This window comes from Labrus mixtus, chromosome 2 (genome assembly GCF_963584025.1).
Source record: "Labrus mixtus chromosome 2, fLabMix1.1, whole genome shotgun sequence".
Classification (NCBI taxonomy): domain Eukaryota; kingdom Metazoa; phylum Chordata; class Actinopteri; order Labriformes; family Labridae; genus Labrus; species Labrus mixtus.
In genome coordinates this window covers 23,244,596-23,258,184 of record NC_083613.1, presented here as the reverse complement: position 1 = coordinate 23,258,184, position 13,589 = coordinate 23,244,596, and the positions used below count along the sequence as shown (strand labels likewise).

Genomic DNA, 13,589 nt, shown 5'->3' with positions numbered 1-13,589 from the left:
TCTACTTCCTAGTTTAGCTCCTGACTGATTTGTTTTGTATGCTATGTGCACCCTAATTATTGTTTAACAGCAATATTTTAAAGTTTTATGCGGATACATATATGTTCTACTACACACAGGCATCTTGGGTTACTTCACCCCTTGACCAAGTGTTTTCTTCTCCACATGTGTTTGTGCACTTTCCACTGTACCTCCCCATAGGCGGAAAGAAAGAAGTATGAGAAAGAAACAGAGAAGTACTACAGCTCTCTGGAAAAGCTTCTGAATTTGTCAGCGAAGAAGAAAGAGCCACAGCTACAAGAGGTATTTATCCTCGTCTGAACTCTGACAGATACGAAACATGCAAAATTAAAGGAAAACGGGTATCTTGTTTGGTTTTAGAATCCCTGTTTTAGGTTTCTGTCTTGGTGCCACGGTGGGAGAGCCTCTCTGTAAAGCCTCTCTGAGTTTCCACTGATGTGCCTTGCAGCAACAGTTTCCCTGGCTTGTTCTGAAAGGAAACGTGTACTTACTTACTTTTGCTGTACTTTCAAGGTCAAAACATGTTGTAGAACGTTTGGGGAACAATCCACTCTACAGTATCATGCACAGGAATTATGTGAAACATAGTATCTCTACTAAAACTATCTCTGTCGTTGCCATGTAAGGCTGACCCATATGTTGTATACTCTATCCATACAGGACACTTGAAGCTGTTGACATTATTACTGCAGGGTGTTCTTTTATTTGTAAGACAGAAGAGAACCAACTTATTCCTATCAGGCTTAGTTCAAAGCCACAGGAGTGACTTCATCAACACTACAGCAGTTGTTAAATCAGAGCTTGAACTTTTATCTAACTCATTTTAAAGTGCATAAAACATTTTTTTTCAGTAGTTAACATTTAACAGATGAAGAGTTCAGTTAGTGAGTTTGCCGTAGAAAGAAGGTGACTTATTACGCCTGAAGATGCTTTACATATCTTTACAGTAGCATACATTTTACTTTGACAACACGTCTTCTGTGATATATACTGTATGTATTTCATCTACCTGATGTGTTACACTGTGTAGCTGTGTTGTACACAGTTCATGTATACATCTAAGAACTACTTAGAATCTTTCCGCGTGCAAATCTTCCTCCTGGGTTCTCATGTTTCCTTCCACAGTCCAAACTAAGAGACTTACAGGTAGCTGAAGATTAACTGGCAGCTCTAAATTGTCTATAGGTTTAAGTATGAGAGCGTCTCAACTGACTAAACACGTTAACCACATCACATCGAAAGCAAGGCAAGGAAGCTTTATTTACACATCAGCAACATAGGGGCAATTCAAAGCGCTTTCCATTGACAAAAAATAATGAATGTACTAAATGTAATGAGCTTTTAGAATACAGCAGTTATATCAGAACAATTAAAATAGAATAGAATAATTTAGATAGAATAAAAAGCTCTGACATTTAATGGGAGAGATAATTTAATAGAATTAATATGGTAACAGTAAATATTGTACTAGGTTCACAATATAAGTTTTACATTTCACCAAATGCAACAGAGGACAAGAAGGTGCAGGAGAGAAAACAAGCACATGCAAAGGCAAACAGGCGAAGCTATAGAGATTAGAAAGTTTTTATTGTTGAGGCTCATTTGGGATAATCAGGAGGCTGCTTAAATCTGTGTGCAGGATAGTAGCAGAACAGTAGACTGTTTCCTTTAAAACTCAAAGGGCCTCCATTGTTCAAAGAAAATACATATTCAGTGTATACTGGTCTCTCTGGTGCCCAGTTTGCCTGTAAAGGACAAGCAGGTAATGAATGAATGGAAATGTTTATAATTCCATGGCTGCTGCTTTGGAAGAGCAATCACTCAACCGTTACACAAACTGCTTCTGTTGTTTTTCCATTTAGGTTGTGTGTCTGTGTGTAGCTAAAGGGTGTCATCTGGTGCACAGATTATAAACCCTTTTTAGGACAAACATGTTATTTGTGCATATAAAAGTTTATTTGAATTGAGTGCCACCTGTATCTGTGTTTAACAATATATCAAACAGTATATCCCCCTTGTAAAATGTTTAATGCTGTGACAAAAAACCCTCCAATTGCAGTACACTATAATGTTTCATCTCTCTGCCTCAATAACTCTGTCTGTCTCTATAATCATCGTGATGTGTGTTCTCCCCCCTTCTGCAGGCAGACGTCCAGGTGGAAACCATGAGGCAGCACTTTCAGGAGGAGTCACTGGACTATGTGTGCAAACTGCAGGAGATCCAAGAGAGGAAGAAGTTTGAGTGTGTGGAGCCGGTGAGTGAATGACCACAGTGGCACGTCAGCACTGATCTGGTTTATCTTTCACAATAAAAGCTTAGGGCAATATGGAATGTGACACATGGGGTTAAGTTTCTGTCTTACATTCAAATGACTGTCATACTCGACATTGTGATTACTTCTTTGAGTTACAGAGTTTCTGTTTCACCTGCTTTTGACTCTTTATATATAAATATGATGTAAATTAACGTCTTGTTTGTGTCTCTTCCTGTGTTGTGATTTTTTTTAGATGCTGGCCTTCTTTCAGACGGTCTTCACCTTTTATCATCAAGGTTTCGAGCTTGCCAAGGACTTCGACCATTATAAAAGAGCACTGCAGATAAATATACAGAATGTAAGGGCTAACACTGTTTTTTAACAGGGATCAGATCAATCTAAACAAGAAATCTGTTGCTTGGAAACAAAACATGTTATTTTCTACCCCAAAACAGGAAAAGAGTCTTGTACAAATAGTTTAGAATTAAATAAAGAAGAGTGATAAAAGGCAGGAAGTCCCCTTAAGATTATCAATGGGGAAAGAAAACCCTGATATGATATTGAAATGTCAATATTCTCTATGCTAACTAAACACCACACCCTTAAACATTTCTGGTTTCATTCTTAGTTTTAGATAACAACTAACTGTTCCACTGATTTCAAGGAAGATAAAGGTACTTTCAAAGGAAGTTCATTAGGTTTGATTTGCAGTGACCTCATATTAAGAAGTTCTTCCGACCTAAAACATTGACTATTATGATTTGACTTCCTGGAGTTTATGTTTACTTCCTCTCCCTCCCAGACAAGAGGTCGATTCGAAGGTGCGCGGTCAGAGGTGTACGAGCTGATGAAGAGGATCAGGGAGGCGCCTCAAGAATACAGACAGACCAGCGCCATCAGCTGTGAAGGCTACCTCTATGTACAGGAAAAACGTAAGACCTTGATGTACTCAAATGTTTTTTTTTTTTATTGAAGGTTGCATATTGCAGACACAAGGTGAAAATACTAATCCTAACATAATGTGTCCAGTTTCATGTTTACATCTTTCTTTCAACTCCCCTAGTGTAAGTGTGTTAGGTGAGTTTTACCCATACTTTTTTTCTCGTACACAACGAATAATTAACATTTACAATAAAAGGTGACTTACAGAAAATAAATAAGATTTACCCTTAAGAAAGACATGATGGGCTGTACAGGAACATGAAATCTGAAGGTCTGTAAATGGGCTCCTTCTATTATTATAATGATTACTTTCTTTCTCTCTTATTTAGCTTTTTATTTGTTCTTGTGTTGTTTTATGTGCCTTTTTTGTCAGAGCTCCTTTAAAAGATTTGAGATAAATATGGTAAAAAAAAAATGCACTGCATTCTGAAGAGGTAATTGTCTTGAATTATGACTGTGTATAACCCCTGCAATAAAGTGATAGGAAAAAAAAAAAAGGCAAAATGGTTTTCCAGAGGTTTAAATTCCAGAGGTTTTTGATGAGAGTTTTGTAGAGGGATTGACGTGGCACACAAATTTGGACTAACTAGTCATTTTCTTTCATTATAGAAACAATTTTACCGGCAGCAGAAATAATAAAGCAGAGAGCATCTGCAAAATATTGCTGGAAAAAAAAATCAATGTTAACATTTTCAATTGCACTTTTTATTGTTATTTTATGCCTTTTATTTTTTAGAGACAGGTCAGTGGCTAGAGTCAGAAATGGGGGAAAGAGAGAGTGGGAAATGACACTGACCACTAGGCTACCGGCGCCCCCAATTGTACTATTTTAGCTGTGTTTGCTCACACGTTTTGTAGTTGTAGATGTTTTCGATGTAAGTGCTGCAATAAGCCCATCATTTGTGCTTTTTTTCCCTGTAGGGCCCCCTCCCTTTGGTTCAAGTTGGGTCAAACGCTACAGCACATTTGTCAAAGAGCAGAAGATCCTGCACATGGTGACCTTTGACCATAGATCGGGTGGAAAGATTGTGAGTGTTTTTTTAAACATCTGTCTAATCATGGAACAAACAAAGCATGTTATAATACAAGCCGCAAATTTCTTTCTATACAATATCTAACTTTTCAGAACTACTCTTTGTGACTCCTTTTTTTTATCACCACTACTTTCTGTGCAGTAATTTTTTTTTATTGTTCCCCTCAGGGGGAGAAGGAGTCAGTCACGCTCAAATCTTGTGTCCGCAAAACGACAGACATGCTGGACAGGAGGTTCTGCTTAGAGCTCGACATTACAGATCGGTATGTAACCACTTTCCATCACTTTCAAACACACTGCAATGATATCTTGCCCATAGGTTTTATGTAACATGTCCTAAATCAGTGATTCTCAACTGGTGGGTCGGGACCCAGAGGTGGGTCACGGAGCCATTTTCAGTGGGTCGTGAATGTCTGTGTAGCGGTTTTTAAACATGATTTTTAAACTCAGTTCTGTCACATGTTCTGTACAGACTGAGGTCCAAACTGCACAATCTTTCAGTAAATAAATCTGATTGGTGGAAAAATATCAGGTGGTGGGTCCTTATGGCTAGACAAGCTGAGAACCACTGTCCTAAATGAAGTTTTGCGTAACATCTCAGCTCCACCTTATTACTCACGAGGCTTTAGCCTGTTGCTGTGGTGGGTTTGAATTGTCACACCCTGCTCTGCCCTCCTGTAATAGACAGTTTCTCATTTTATCAGACAACGTAACCCTGTCCTGTCCCTTTACTGTAGTATTAATAGAAGAGCAATACCCAGATTTAGTGTTGAATTTCAAGTGCTCACATCCATTCTGATGGGGATGAGTAACTTGATATCCATCTGCCCTCATGTGATTGAGCATTTTATAAACCAGCTGGGATGACTAATATGGCTCATATTTGTATTTACTGTAACTCCAAGGTGTGTGTGCCCTTCACAGAGACTATTACAAATACATCTAATGTTTTATATTGACACTGATGTCCTCTAAAAGGCTTACTGCACTGTACCTCTAATGCTTTGCCTAATACTAATGTGGTAGAACTGTCTTTCAGGCCTGGGACGGTGCTTACAGTACAGGCTCTGTCAGAGGATGACCACAAGTTCTGGATTCAGGCCATGGGTGGGAAGGAACCTGTGAGTCAGCCGCCTGAGCTATGTCATCATTTTGCTCTCACACTTTGCTAATGTAGACTCGCAGTGTTCAGTTGAACTGCCATCTTGTCGAAAAAAAAATCTTTTGAGTTTAATACTTTGTCATATTCATTCATTTTACTTTAAAACACAATGTTTTCATAAACTTTAATAAGCCAAGAAGATGATTGCTGTCTGTTGTTGCAGATTGGACACTATCTTGGGAGGACTTACTCTAAAGAAAGAGGAAGTAAGCTTATTTGCAGACTTTAAATCAGTAATGGGGTATAATTAAGGGGAATGCTACACAACATTTAAATGTTTTGTTTTCCCTGCAGTTGATGCACAGCTGGATGAACTGGGTTTGAGTTTTGTAAAGAACTCCATCAGTGCCATAGAAACCAGAGGTGAGCTTTACATGTGTTGAAATCACAAAGTTCTGAATGAGAGAATACCAGGGGTAGTTTATGAATTATTTGGAGTCATTCAACATGAATAGAGAGGGGCAGTAACAGACTACATGGGTGCATTATGGTGGTATGTACAGAAGGGGGCAGACTCGCTTCAATATTGAAACTAAAGGCTGACAGGCAGCTTCTGCAGCCAGCAGGAACTGTAGATAATATAAATGACTTTAAACGCATAGCAACATAGCTCTTATTATTTTGCTTCAGTCTTGAAAGGCTTATCTGACCTCTTTATGTCAGTAAAACATGGGACTAGTTCCTCCTAACATATATAAAATTCTCCCTGTAAATGTTAATGTTCATATCTTATTAAAGTTGGTTCATAATCTGACAACATATTCATGTTACTGCTGTATAGGATTGTATGTATCTTATATTCTCTTTTAATTCTTAATGATGTCATTATTTGTTTTTACTTTCCTTTTTATTGTGTGCTTTGTTTGTTATTTTCCCTTTAAAGCAATTAGCAGCTTTATGAAGAACATCGCTGTATGAATAAAGCTTTATCATTGTTATTACTTCTCAGGTATTAATGACCAGGGCCTGTACAGAGTTGTTGGTGTAAGCTCCAAGGTACAGAAGCTGCTCTCAATGATGATAGGTGAGTTTCGGCCTCTTCCCTTCTTCTCTCGGCTCTAGTAATGTACTTATGCACAGAGTGTAGCTGAATAAAGTTAAATTTTTAATTTATATGCTACTGCACTATCTCTGTGATGTCCCTTTGTCCCTAGTTATTTGAATGTGCAGTAGTTATGGAAGTGTGTATGAGTCCGATATGAAAGAGATGGTGACAGACATTTAGCCCATGATTCAGCCTTTCAGAACCACGTCTCTCTATCGTGAAACAAGTGCCCGGATGTATCTTTGCCTCTCTTCCATTCAGTTTAGCATCCCCTAGACAACCAGACACAGTCCCTCACATTCAAGTCCTTGCACACTTTTTTGCCTTTCGCGTCATTAACACACCACCCCTAATGCCTTTTTCCTGATTTCTTTTATCCATCTAACTTGTCTTGGATTCCTTTCACTCAACCTCCTTCTTTTTTGTAGAGTTTGTCCTCTGTCCTTTCCAATGCTCCCTGTCTGCTCTCTGGTTTCCTGCCGTCTCCGGCAGACACCGGCTCACTTTCAGTTCTGTGTTCAGAATGACAACAAACTCAAACAGCCGCCAGCCCGGCTCAGCTTCCTCTCCAGAACCCTCCGGCCTCCCAACCTGCAGACTCACGATGTAGACTCCCATTTAAACTCTGCTGCTGCACTCTTAAAAGCTTCTTTAAAGCTGGAATATGGTAAAAAAAAAAAAAAAAAGATGCGTCCATGGTTCTAACATTAACACAACTTTCTGCAAATAATAGGACAATACAGACTTTCAATTTAATCCTCACAAAGGCCGCAGAAACATTGATGTTTTCATGATGCTGCCATGAACTGAAATGACTTGTATGCATGAAGGAGGTTGTCTTCAGTTCAACACTAAACCGACACATTCACAAACATTTCTTACATACAACAGTCAAGAGTGAGTAGGTGAGGAAAGCTTTAAACCCTGAAGAAAGACTTTCGGATCCTCCCACTCCTCCTCCTCCTCCTTTGCATCTCTCACCCACCGACATGGACGTGGTCCAATCAGAGAAGGAAGAAGCGATAGAGAATGAGTCTTCCATCATTTTACAGTACAATGACAAATATTGAATGTCAGGCAACAGTATAACAGGAAGAAGATGGCATAAGTGAGCTCTGTCTCTTGTACTGTGTGTGGCAGGGAAGTGAATGGTGCTGTCAGGATATAGCTACAGTATAATAGTTGCTGAGTTATCATTCTATAGATATAATTGCAGACTGAGGCAAATTTGAGGAATGCTGTCGAAAGTCACCTTACAAATATTTGATGTGTTTCACACTTTTCATGAGTTTAGTGAGACCATTAATTCAGAGGGGACTGCATGATGTGTCAAGGTGCGTTTATTCAAGAGTGCTGACTACCTACCGGTACTTCTGTTTTATACTTATATCCACTCAAGACATGAACTTGACTGTTGATGACTTAAAGGGTCAGTTCACCTAAATACAAAGAGACACAGTTTGCAACCTCCCACAAGGCTTCTAGGAGGAATATGTAACAGTTGTACTTGCTCAAAGCATTGACTGTGTATTAAGATGGACGGCGAGTCTCTAGGTCCTCCAAAATACCCACCGCCTGTCATGACTGACACTGGGTCTGAGTAAATATTCACTAACATATATGTTAAGATGTGCCTTATGTCCTAAGTGTTAACCTGGAGGGGGTGGGGTTTATGACCTATGCTACAGCCAGTCAGTAGGAGAGCTTCAAATGTTTTAGCTTCATTTTCTGGAAACTATTGTGTCCACCATCTTTTTATACAGACAGTGGCTCTAAAGAGGAGTTAAGAACATCCTGCAATAGAGCGTGAATCTAACACAAGATTATTTAAATACAGTGTAGCACATTTTCATGCACCCCCCCCCCCCCCCCCCCCCCCCGGAGAACTTGACTCGGAAAGCGACGAAAAGACAGAAGCAACATTCCATCCCTGACTCTTTACTCACCTTCATAATAGTGGCCAATCACAGAGTGCAGTAGGTTTAGATGTTGAATAGCCACATTCTGTAAGCTACCCGTCAGTGTCAGAAAGCTCTGAGGGAGGGAGGATTTTGAAGCCTTGAGACCATCAGACAAACACTTCTGAAGAAGCATACTGGCAGCTTCAGGGGTTATGAGGTCATTCAAAAGATAGAAGAAGCTGAGTGGTACCATTACACTATGATGTGTGAGCTGGAGCAAATGGTCACGTAAACACTTCCCTTTACCAGTTGTCATCCTCCTTGCATCCTCTTGCATCTTTCTTTAAATTTGGCTACCATTAAATACCCCAACTTCCCTTTTTTTCACACATCCATGCTTCGCTTTGATTGATGGCACTGCACATTTTCTACAGTGATTGTCACGTCCCTTTTACAGTTGACATCACAGACAATATAATGAAGAAAACCGTACATGGGGCGATCAGAAATGATGTATGTACGATGTATTTTGTCCAGCAGAATGTGCTCTGACTCCACATTTTACAGTTTATTAAGCACTGTCTGCAGAAAGTTTAGCAGTAATGTCTAGTAGATATGAAGTAAATGTAATAGTAACGTTATCCAACCTTTTTTGTGCCCCAGCAGTCGTAAGAGCTTGTGCAAACCCCATTAATCTCAACTTATACACACTTACTGCGACAAAGCTTTGGCTGCTAACTCTCCAGAAAAAAAACAACTTTGCTTTCAGAAGTTGATATTGGACTTGCCATTGTGTGAACACAGCAGGTGGACAAACACACAGTCCTCCAAACTGCAGCGCTTAAGAAAATCAAAAAAACAAATTTCTCTGTTACACAGACCACCTACTACCCACAAAGATAAAGTCTGTGTGTTGACCTGAGCCCTGTACAGTACACGTGTCTGACTCACAACACTTCACCGCCAATGCAATTCATCAGAGGTTACTTAAGGTGTGAGTAAAGCCCACTGAATTTTCAGGACAACACAGCCCTGGAGTCCCAGTGGAGCCGATGAAATAGTCAGGGATTAATTAAAGTTGTAATGAGTCTAGCACCAGCAGCCCGCTGCAGAAGATGTAACTTCCTTCGATACCCACTGGGGTAAACTTCACCCATAGGCTAACGCTGCTTTTGTCCTCATGCGGCTAATTAGAAGTTACATATTTATATTTCATATTTGGACTTTCCAGGTTGTCCACAAAACCACACAGAGGCTGCTTTATGCAGGAAGATAGCTTGGCTGGTGTTTTGTGTTGTTACCTCCATTAATTTTCATTTATCTGTGATAAATGCAGATGAGAAGACGGTCATGGATCTGACTACCAGTGAGGACTGGGATGTAAAAACGATAACGAGTACACTGAAGCTTTATCTGAGGTAAGGACCGGTGGAGAGAAAGACGAAAAGCACATAATAGTTAAAAGTTTTAAAATAAGAAGTAATCACATTTTTGGGGATCTTTTTTCTTTCACAATTTCAAGCAAGAAATGTTTACATTAACAGTTTTGTCCCGTTTATCTGATTTTACTACACCTGTGTTTTAATCATATTCACTGAACCATTCACAAAACCACTTGGAGTAAAACTATTTAAACAAAATGTAATCTGACTGCTGCAGAGACACTTCATGATCATTTGATTCATCTTCTTAGCCAACAAACCACAAAACACTGTGGTTATGCAAATCCATTTCTGACCTCACACAACTGTAGCTGTTGAAGTTTTTTTTTTTGTCTCAGACCAATATGTCCTTTGATTATGAAACATTTCATCCATTTACAAATCTCCAACAACTTCATGTATAAATGGGAGTTAATTATGTTAAGTGCCTGGGGATGATTACCTTTTTACAGGTCACATTTCTCACGGTACAGTTTGCCTGTTACACATTCATCAACTCATTTAAAGGTTGACAGTGACAAATTGTGTGGGTGACTTTCAAAGTTTCATTTAGTGGTTTGGTTGTAAGAAGCTGAAGAAGTTTAATTTAAATGCCAGATTGGTTTTGTTAATGGGTGGAGTTGGCAACACATTGAGCTTGGCTCTTGATTATTAAACTGAATGTGAATTGATATTTTCTGACTTTGGAATGTGTTTCCTAAGAGTTAAAAAAAAAAAGAAAAAAAAGAGGCTTATGTCCAATATCGTTAAAGTAAGTATTTTCTGTTTTGATTCATCAGAAGTCTAGTTGTGGAGAAGAATTTGAATGTCAAGAAAACATAAAAGCTTAATATTATATAAAACATGACCAAAATTGGTAGCATTTAAGCTGGCTGTTTTCCTAAATCAATAAAGTTTTTTTGACATGCAATATATATTTGCTGTATAACAGAATAAATAGAATTTCATCTATCAACTACACTAATCAGGTAGTTAAAAAGCATAAATGTCCCAGTAATGTCATACGCAGTTTATGCTTCCAAAAGTTATCTCTTTTCGCTTTCCATGTAAAACCATCTGAAGTGTTGCTGTGGCTTGTCTTTTACATTGAGTCCGGCTTGCTTGAATAAAGCTGGGTCAGTCTCAGTTTCCTCTGAGGCTAAGTACCTTTGGCCACTGGCCAGCTGCAGTGTGAAAGTACCTTCAGATGAACTTGGTTATCTCAATGCGTGCACCATCTAATTCCATCCCCTGGCTCAGCCACATTAATCATTGCTGTGTGCAGACCCTATAAAACAGTGTGCTGGCTATTTCTGTCCCCCCTTGCTCACTTCAACTCTCCATCTCCATCTCCATCCACCCCACCCACCCTTCCCTCTCTCTCTCTCCCTCCTTCTCTCTCCCTCCCTCTCTCTCTCTCTCTCTCCCTCCCTCCCTCCCTCCCTCCCTCCCTCCCTCTCTCTCTTTCTGAAGGAGCCTACCTGAGCCATTGATGACCTATGGACTTTACAAAGAGTTTATTAGTCCTGCAAGTAAGTTTGACCACTTCTTACACCACTCCATAACTGACAACTGTCCACAACGAGTAAACTGTTGTGCATGTAAACAAATCTATAGTATCTTGATTTCTAGTACCCCTGGTAGCGTACTGAGATATTTTATACAGATTTCTGAAACGAGGATATGATGTTAACATGTGTGAAACATAATCAGGATACTTAACAAACTGATCCCTGCCAGGAGGATACAAGTGTTTATGTAAAAGCTCCAATCTAAAGACAATTTTAGTCGTTATTATAAACCAAATTTGCCATTTTAGCAAAGTTGGCAGGCACCCCATATACAGAAGCTACAATGCTGAACGCTTTGGCCTGTGGTTGTAGAGAACTTTAAATCAGGTGATAAATAATTAAAGTAAGAAACTTTTTTTTCCATGAACTTTCTGTGAAATTAGGTTTCAGAGGTCAAACCTTCTAATTAATGGATTAACAGCTTTTATGCCAAAGGACATATCCATAGTTGTCCCCAAATTCAGACTTTTTAACACTTGAAGAGTCGGTGACGGTTTTAAGACTTTAACAAATTCTTGTTATAGTTTTGTGAATCCAGTTAAACCAAAAACCTGCCCTTTTTCTTGTACAATACACTTCAGTCAAAAGTAAGCTAGATCTGATTTGTTTGATCACACACGGCAGTTTTTTTTGATGACAGATTGAATCAGCCAATCATTCTTTATGTGTAGAAATCAGGTTGGATGAAGGTCGGAGCTTACACAAAGCGACCTCTGTCTCGACCGCCAAGTCAGAATACATGCAACTTGACCTCACTCTTAAGCGACATTTGTCACAGTTCTGCGCTGACAGGACTCCCTCAATGAAAACAAACATTAAAGGCAGCTGCAATGGAGGGACAGTGAGGGTGAGGTGTGTGACGTTCAAAGTATTTTGGGTGACAATACTGTTCAGGCCAAACTTGAGGCGGTTGTATCGTAACGGACCTGTGTTTGACGGCATATTGTGCGGTGTGTGACGTCTTTGTTGTTGTTCTTTTGGACATGCAGGTCAGTTTAGAACAAGTTCACACAGAAGTTAAAAGGTTAAAAGTCACAAATATGTTGTCATTTCCTGCCCTCCAGGGTCCTGTGGGTGACCTTGAACAGCAAGGAGATTCCCCCCCCTCCCGCCTACATAACCTCATTTGTGTATGAAATGTTTTCAAAGCGAGCCAACTTGAATCTTATTACAACAAGTGCTATAATTGGATCAGGTTGACATTTTTATCAGGCGCTCGCAATGCCCTCGTAACGATGGGGAAAAAATGGATTAGCAATGAATATTTTTTTTGATGGATGACAGCATCCATAAGAGGCTTTTTCTGTGGTTAAATCCTTGTCGTTCCCATAGTAATGATATTTTGTGTGTCTGTGTGTGTGTGCATCTGTGCGTGGGCGGTCAGATGCCCATGTGTGAGGAAATGTTTAAGAGATGATCTGGGGGGTTTTAACACAACCCTTTTATACGGTAGCGACAGTAACGTAAAGCTATCTCCTCCGCCAGCATAGTCGTCCCTGCTGCCAAATTCTGGGAGGCTTACAAATATATGTCACTATCACACCTCTTCTTCACTTCCCCTAACGGGAATGTATTTCCCTCTTAACCTTATACTTGAGGGTGATAGCCTCATTCATTCACTGTGTCCTTAAAGGTCCATTAAACTTTCATTTTCAACATTGTATCCAAATAGTTTTTTTTGGATTTTATTGAGGGTTCACAAATCTTTTTTTCATTTTGTGTTTCTGTACCTGACTACTTTTTTTTTTACTTCTCATGTTAACTGTTTCTGAATTTCTTCATTATACCTTTTACACATGCTGTTTGCTATTTCTTGCACAGTATTCAGTCTTAGCTGCATTGGCTCTTTGCCACCTGAGCAGCACATAGACATCCTTGTAATTTAATGCGAGTGCTCGGCTGCTTCTGCGTTTGAACAGAGAGCGGTAGTCCAGAGTCTCGTATCCAAGCCGTCCACTGCCTGGTCCACAAACTACCGGAGAGGAATCGACAAGTCCTCGGGCTGCTTATGAAGCATCTGGCCAAGTGAGTGTTCATAGTTCCTTGGTCATAGTTCATTCAATCTCCACCCCCTCTCCCCCTCTCTCTCTCTCTCTCTCTCTCTCTCAGTTCTCTCTCTTTTTTGTCTGTCTCCTCATTCTCACTCCACATGCTTTTTCTCTCTCTTCCTCACTCCCACTCTCTTCACTCCCCCTTCCCTGCTGTCACTCCATCTCCTCTCTGTCTACTCACTGACTG

The 13,589-nt window shown here is 39.7% G+C and overlaps 1 protein-coding gene across 3 annotated transcripts in view; it reads left to right on the top strand.

Annotated features, from left to right (window-relative positions):
* Positions 1-13,589, top strand: part of arhgap10 (Rho GTPase activating protein 10) — a 51,980-nt gene that overhangs the window by 18,242 nt on the left and 20,149 nt on the right. For all 3 annotated transcript variants that reach the window (XM_061057184.1, XM_061057165.1, XM_061057175.1), the window contains exons 5-17: positions 202-303; positions 2,166-2,276; positions 2,530-2,634; positions 3,079-3,208; positions 4,140-4,246; positions 4,420-4,514; positions 5,291-5,372; positions 5,577-5,619; positions 5,708-5,776; positions 6,363-6,437; positions 9,696-9,777; positions 11,254-11,312; positions 13,271-13,376. In XM_061057184.1, the coding sequence (XP_060913167.1) occupies positions 202-303; positions 2,166-2,276; positions 2,530-2,634; positions 3,079-3,208; positions 4,140-4,246; positions 4,420-4,514; positions 5,291-5,372; positions 5,577-5,619; positions 5,708-5,776; positions 6,363-6,437; positions 9,696-9,777; positions 11,254-11,312; positions 13,271-13,376 (1,166 nt within the window). The remainder of the gene's footprint in view (positions 1-201; positions 304-2,165; positions 2,277-2,529; positions 2,635-3,078; positions 3,209-4,139; positions 4,247-4,419; positions 4,515-5,290; positions 5,373-5,576; positions 5,620-5,707; positions 5,777-6,362; positions 6,438-9,695; positions 9,778-11,253; positions 11,313-13,270; positions 13,377-13,589) is intronic.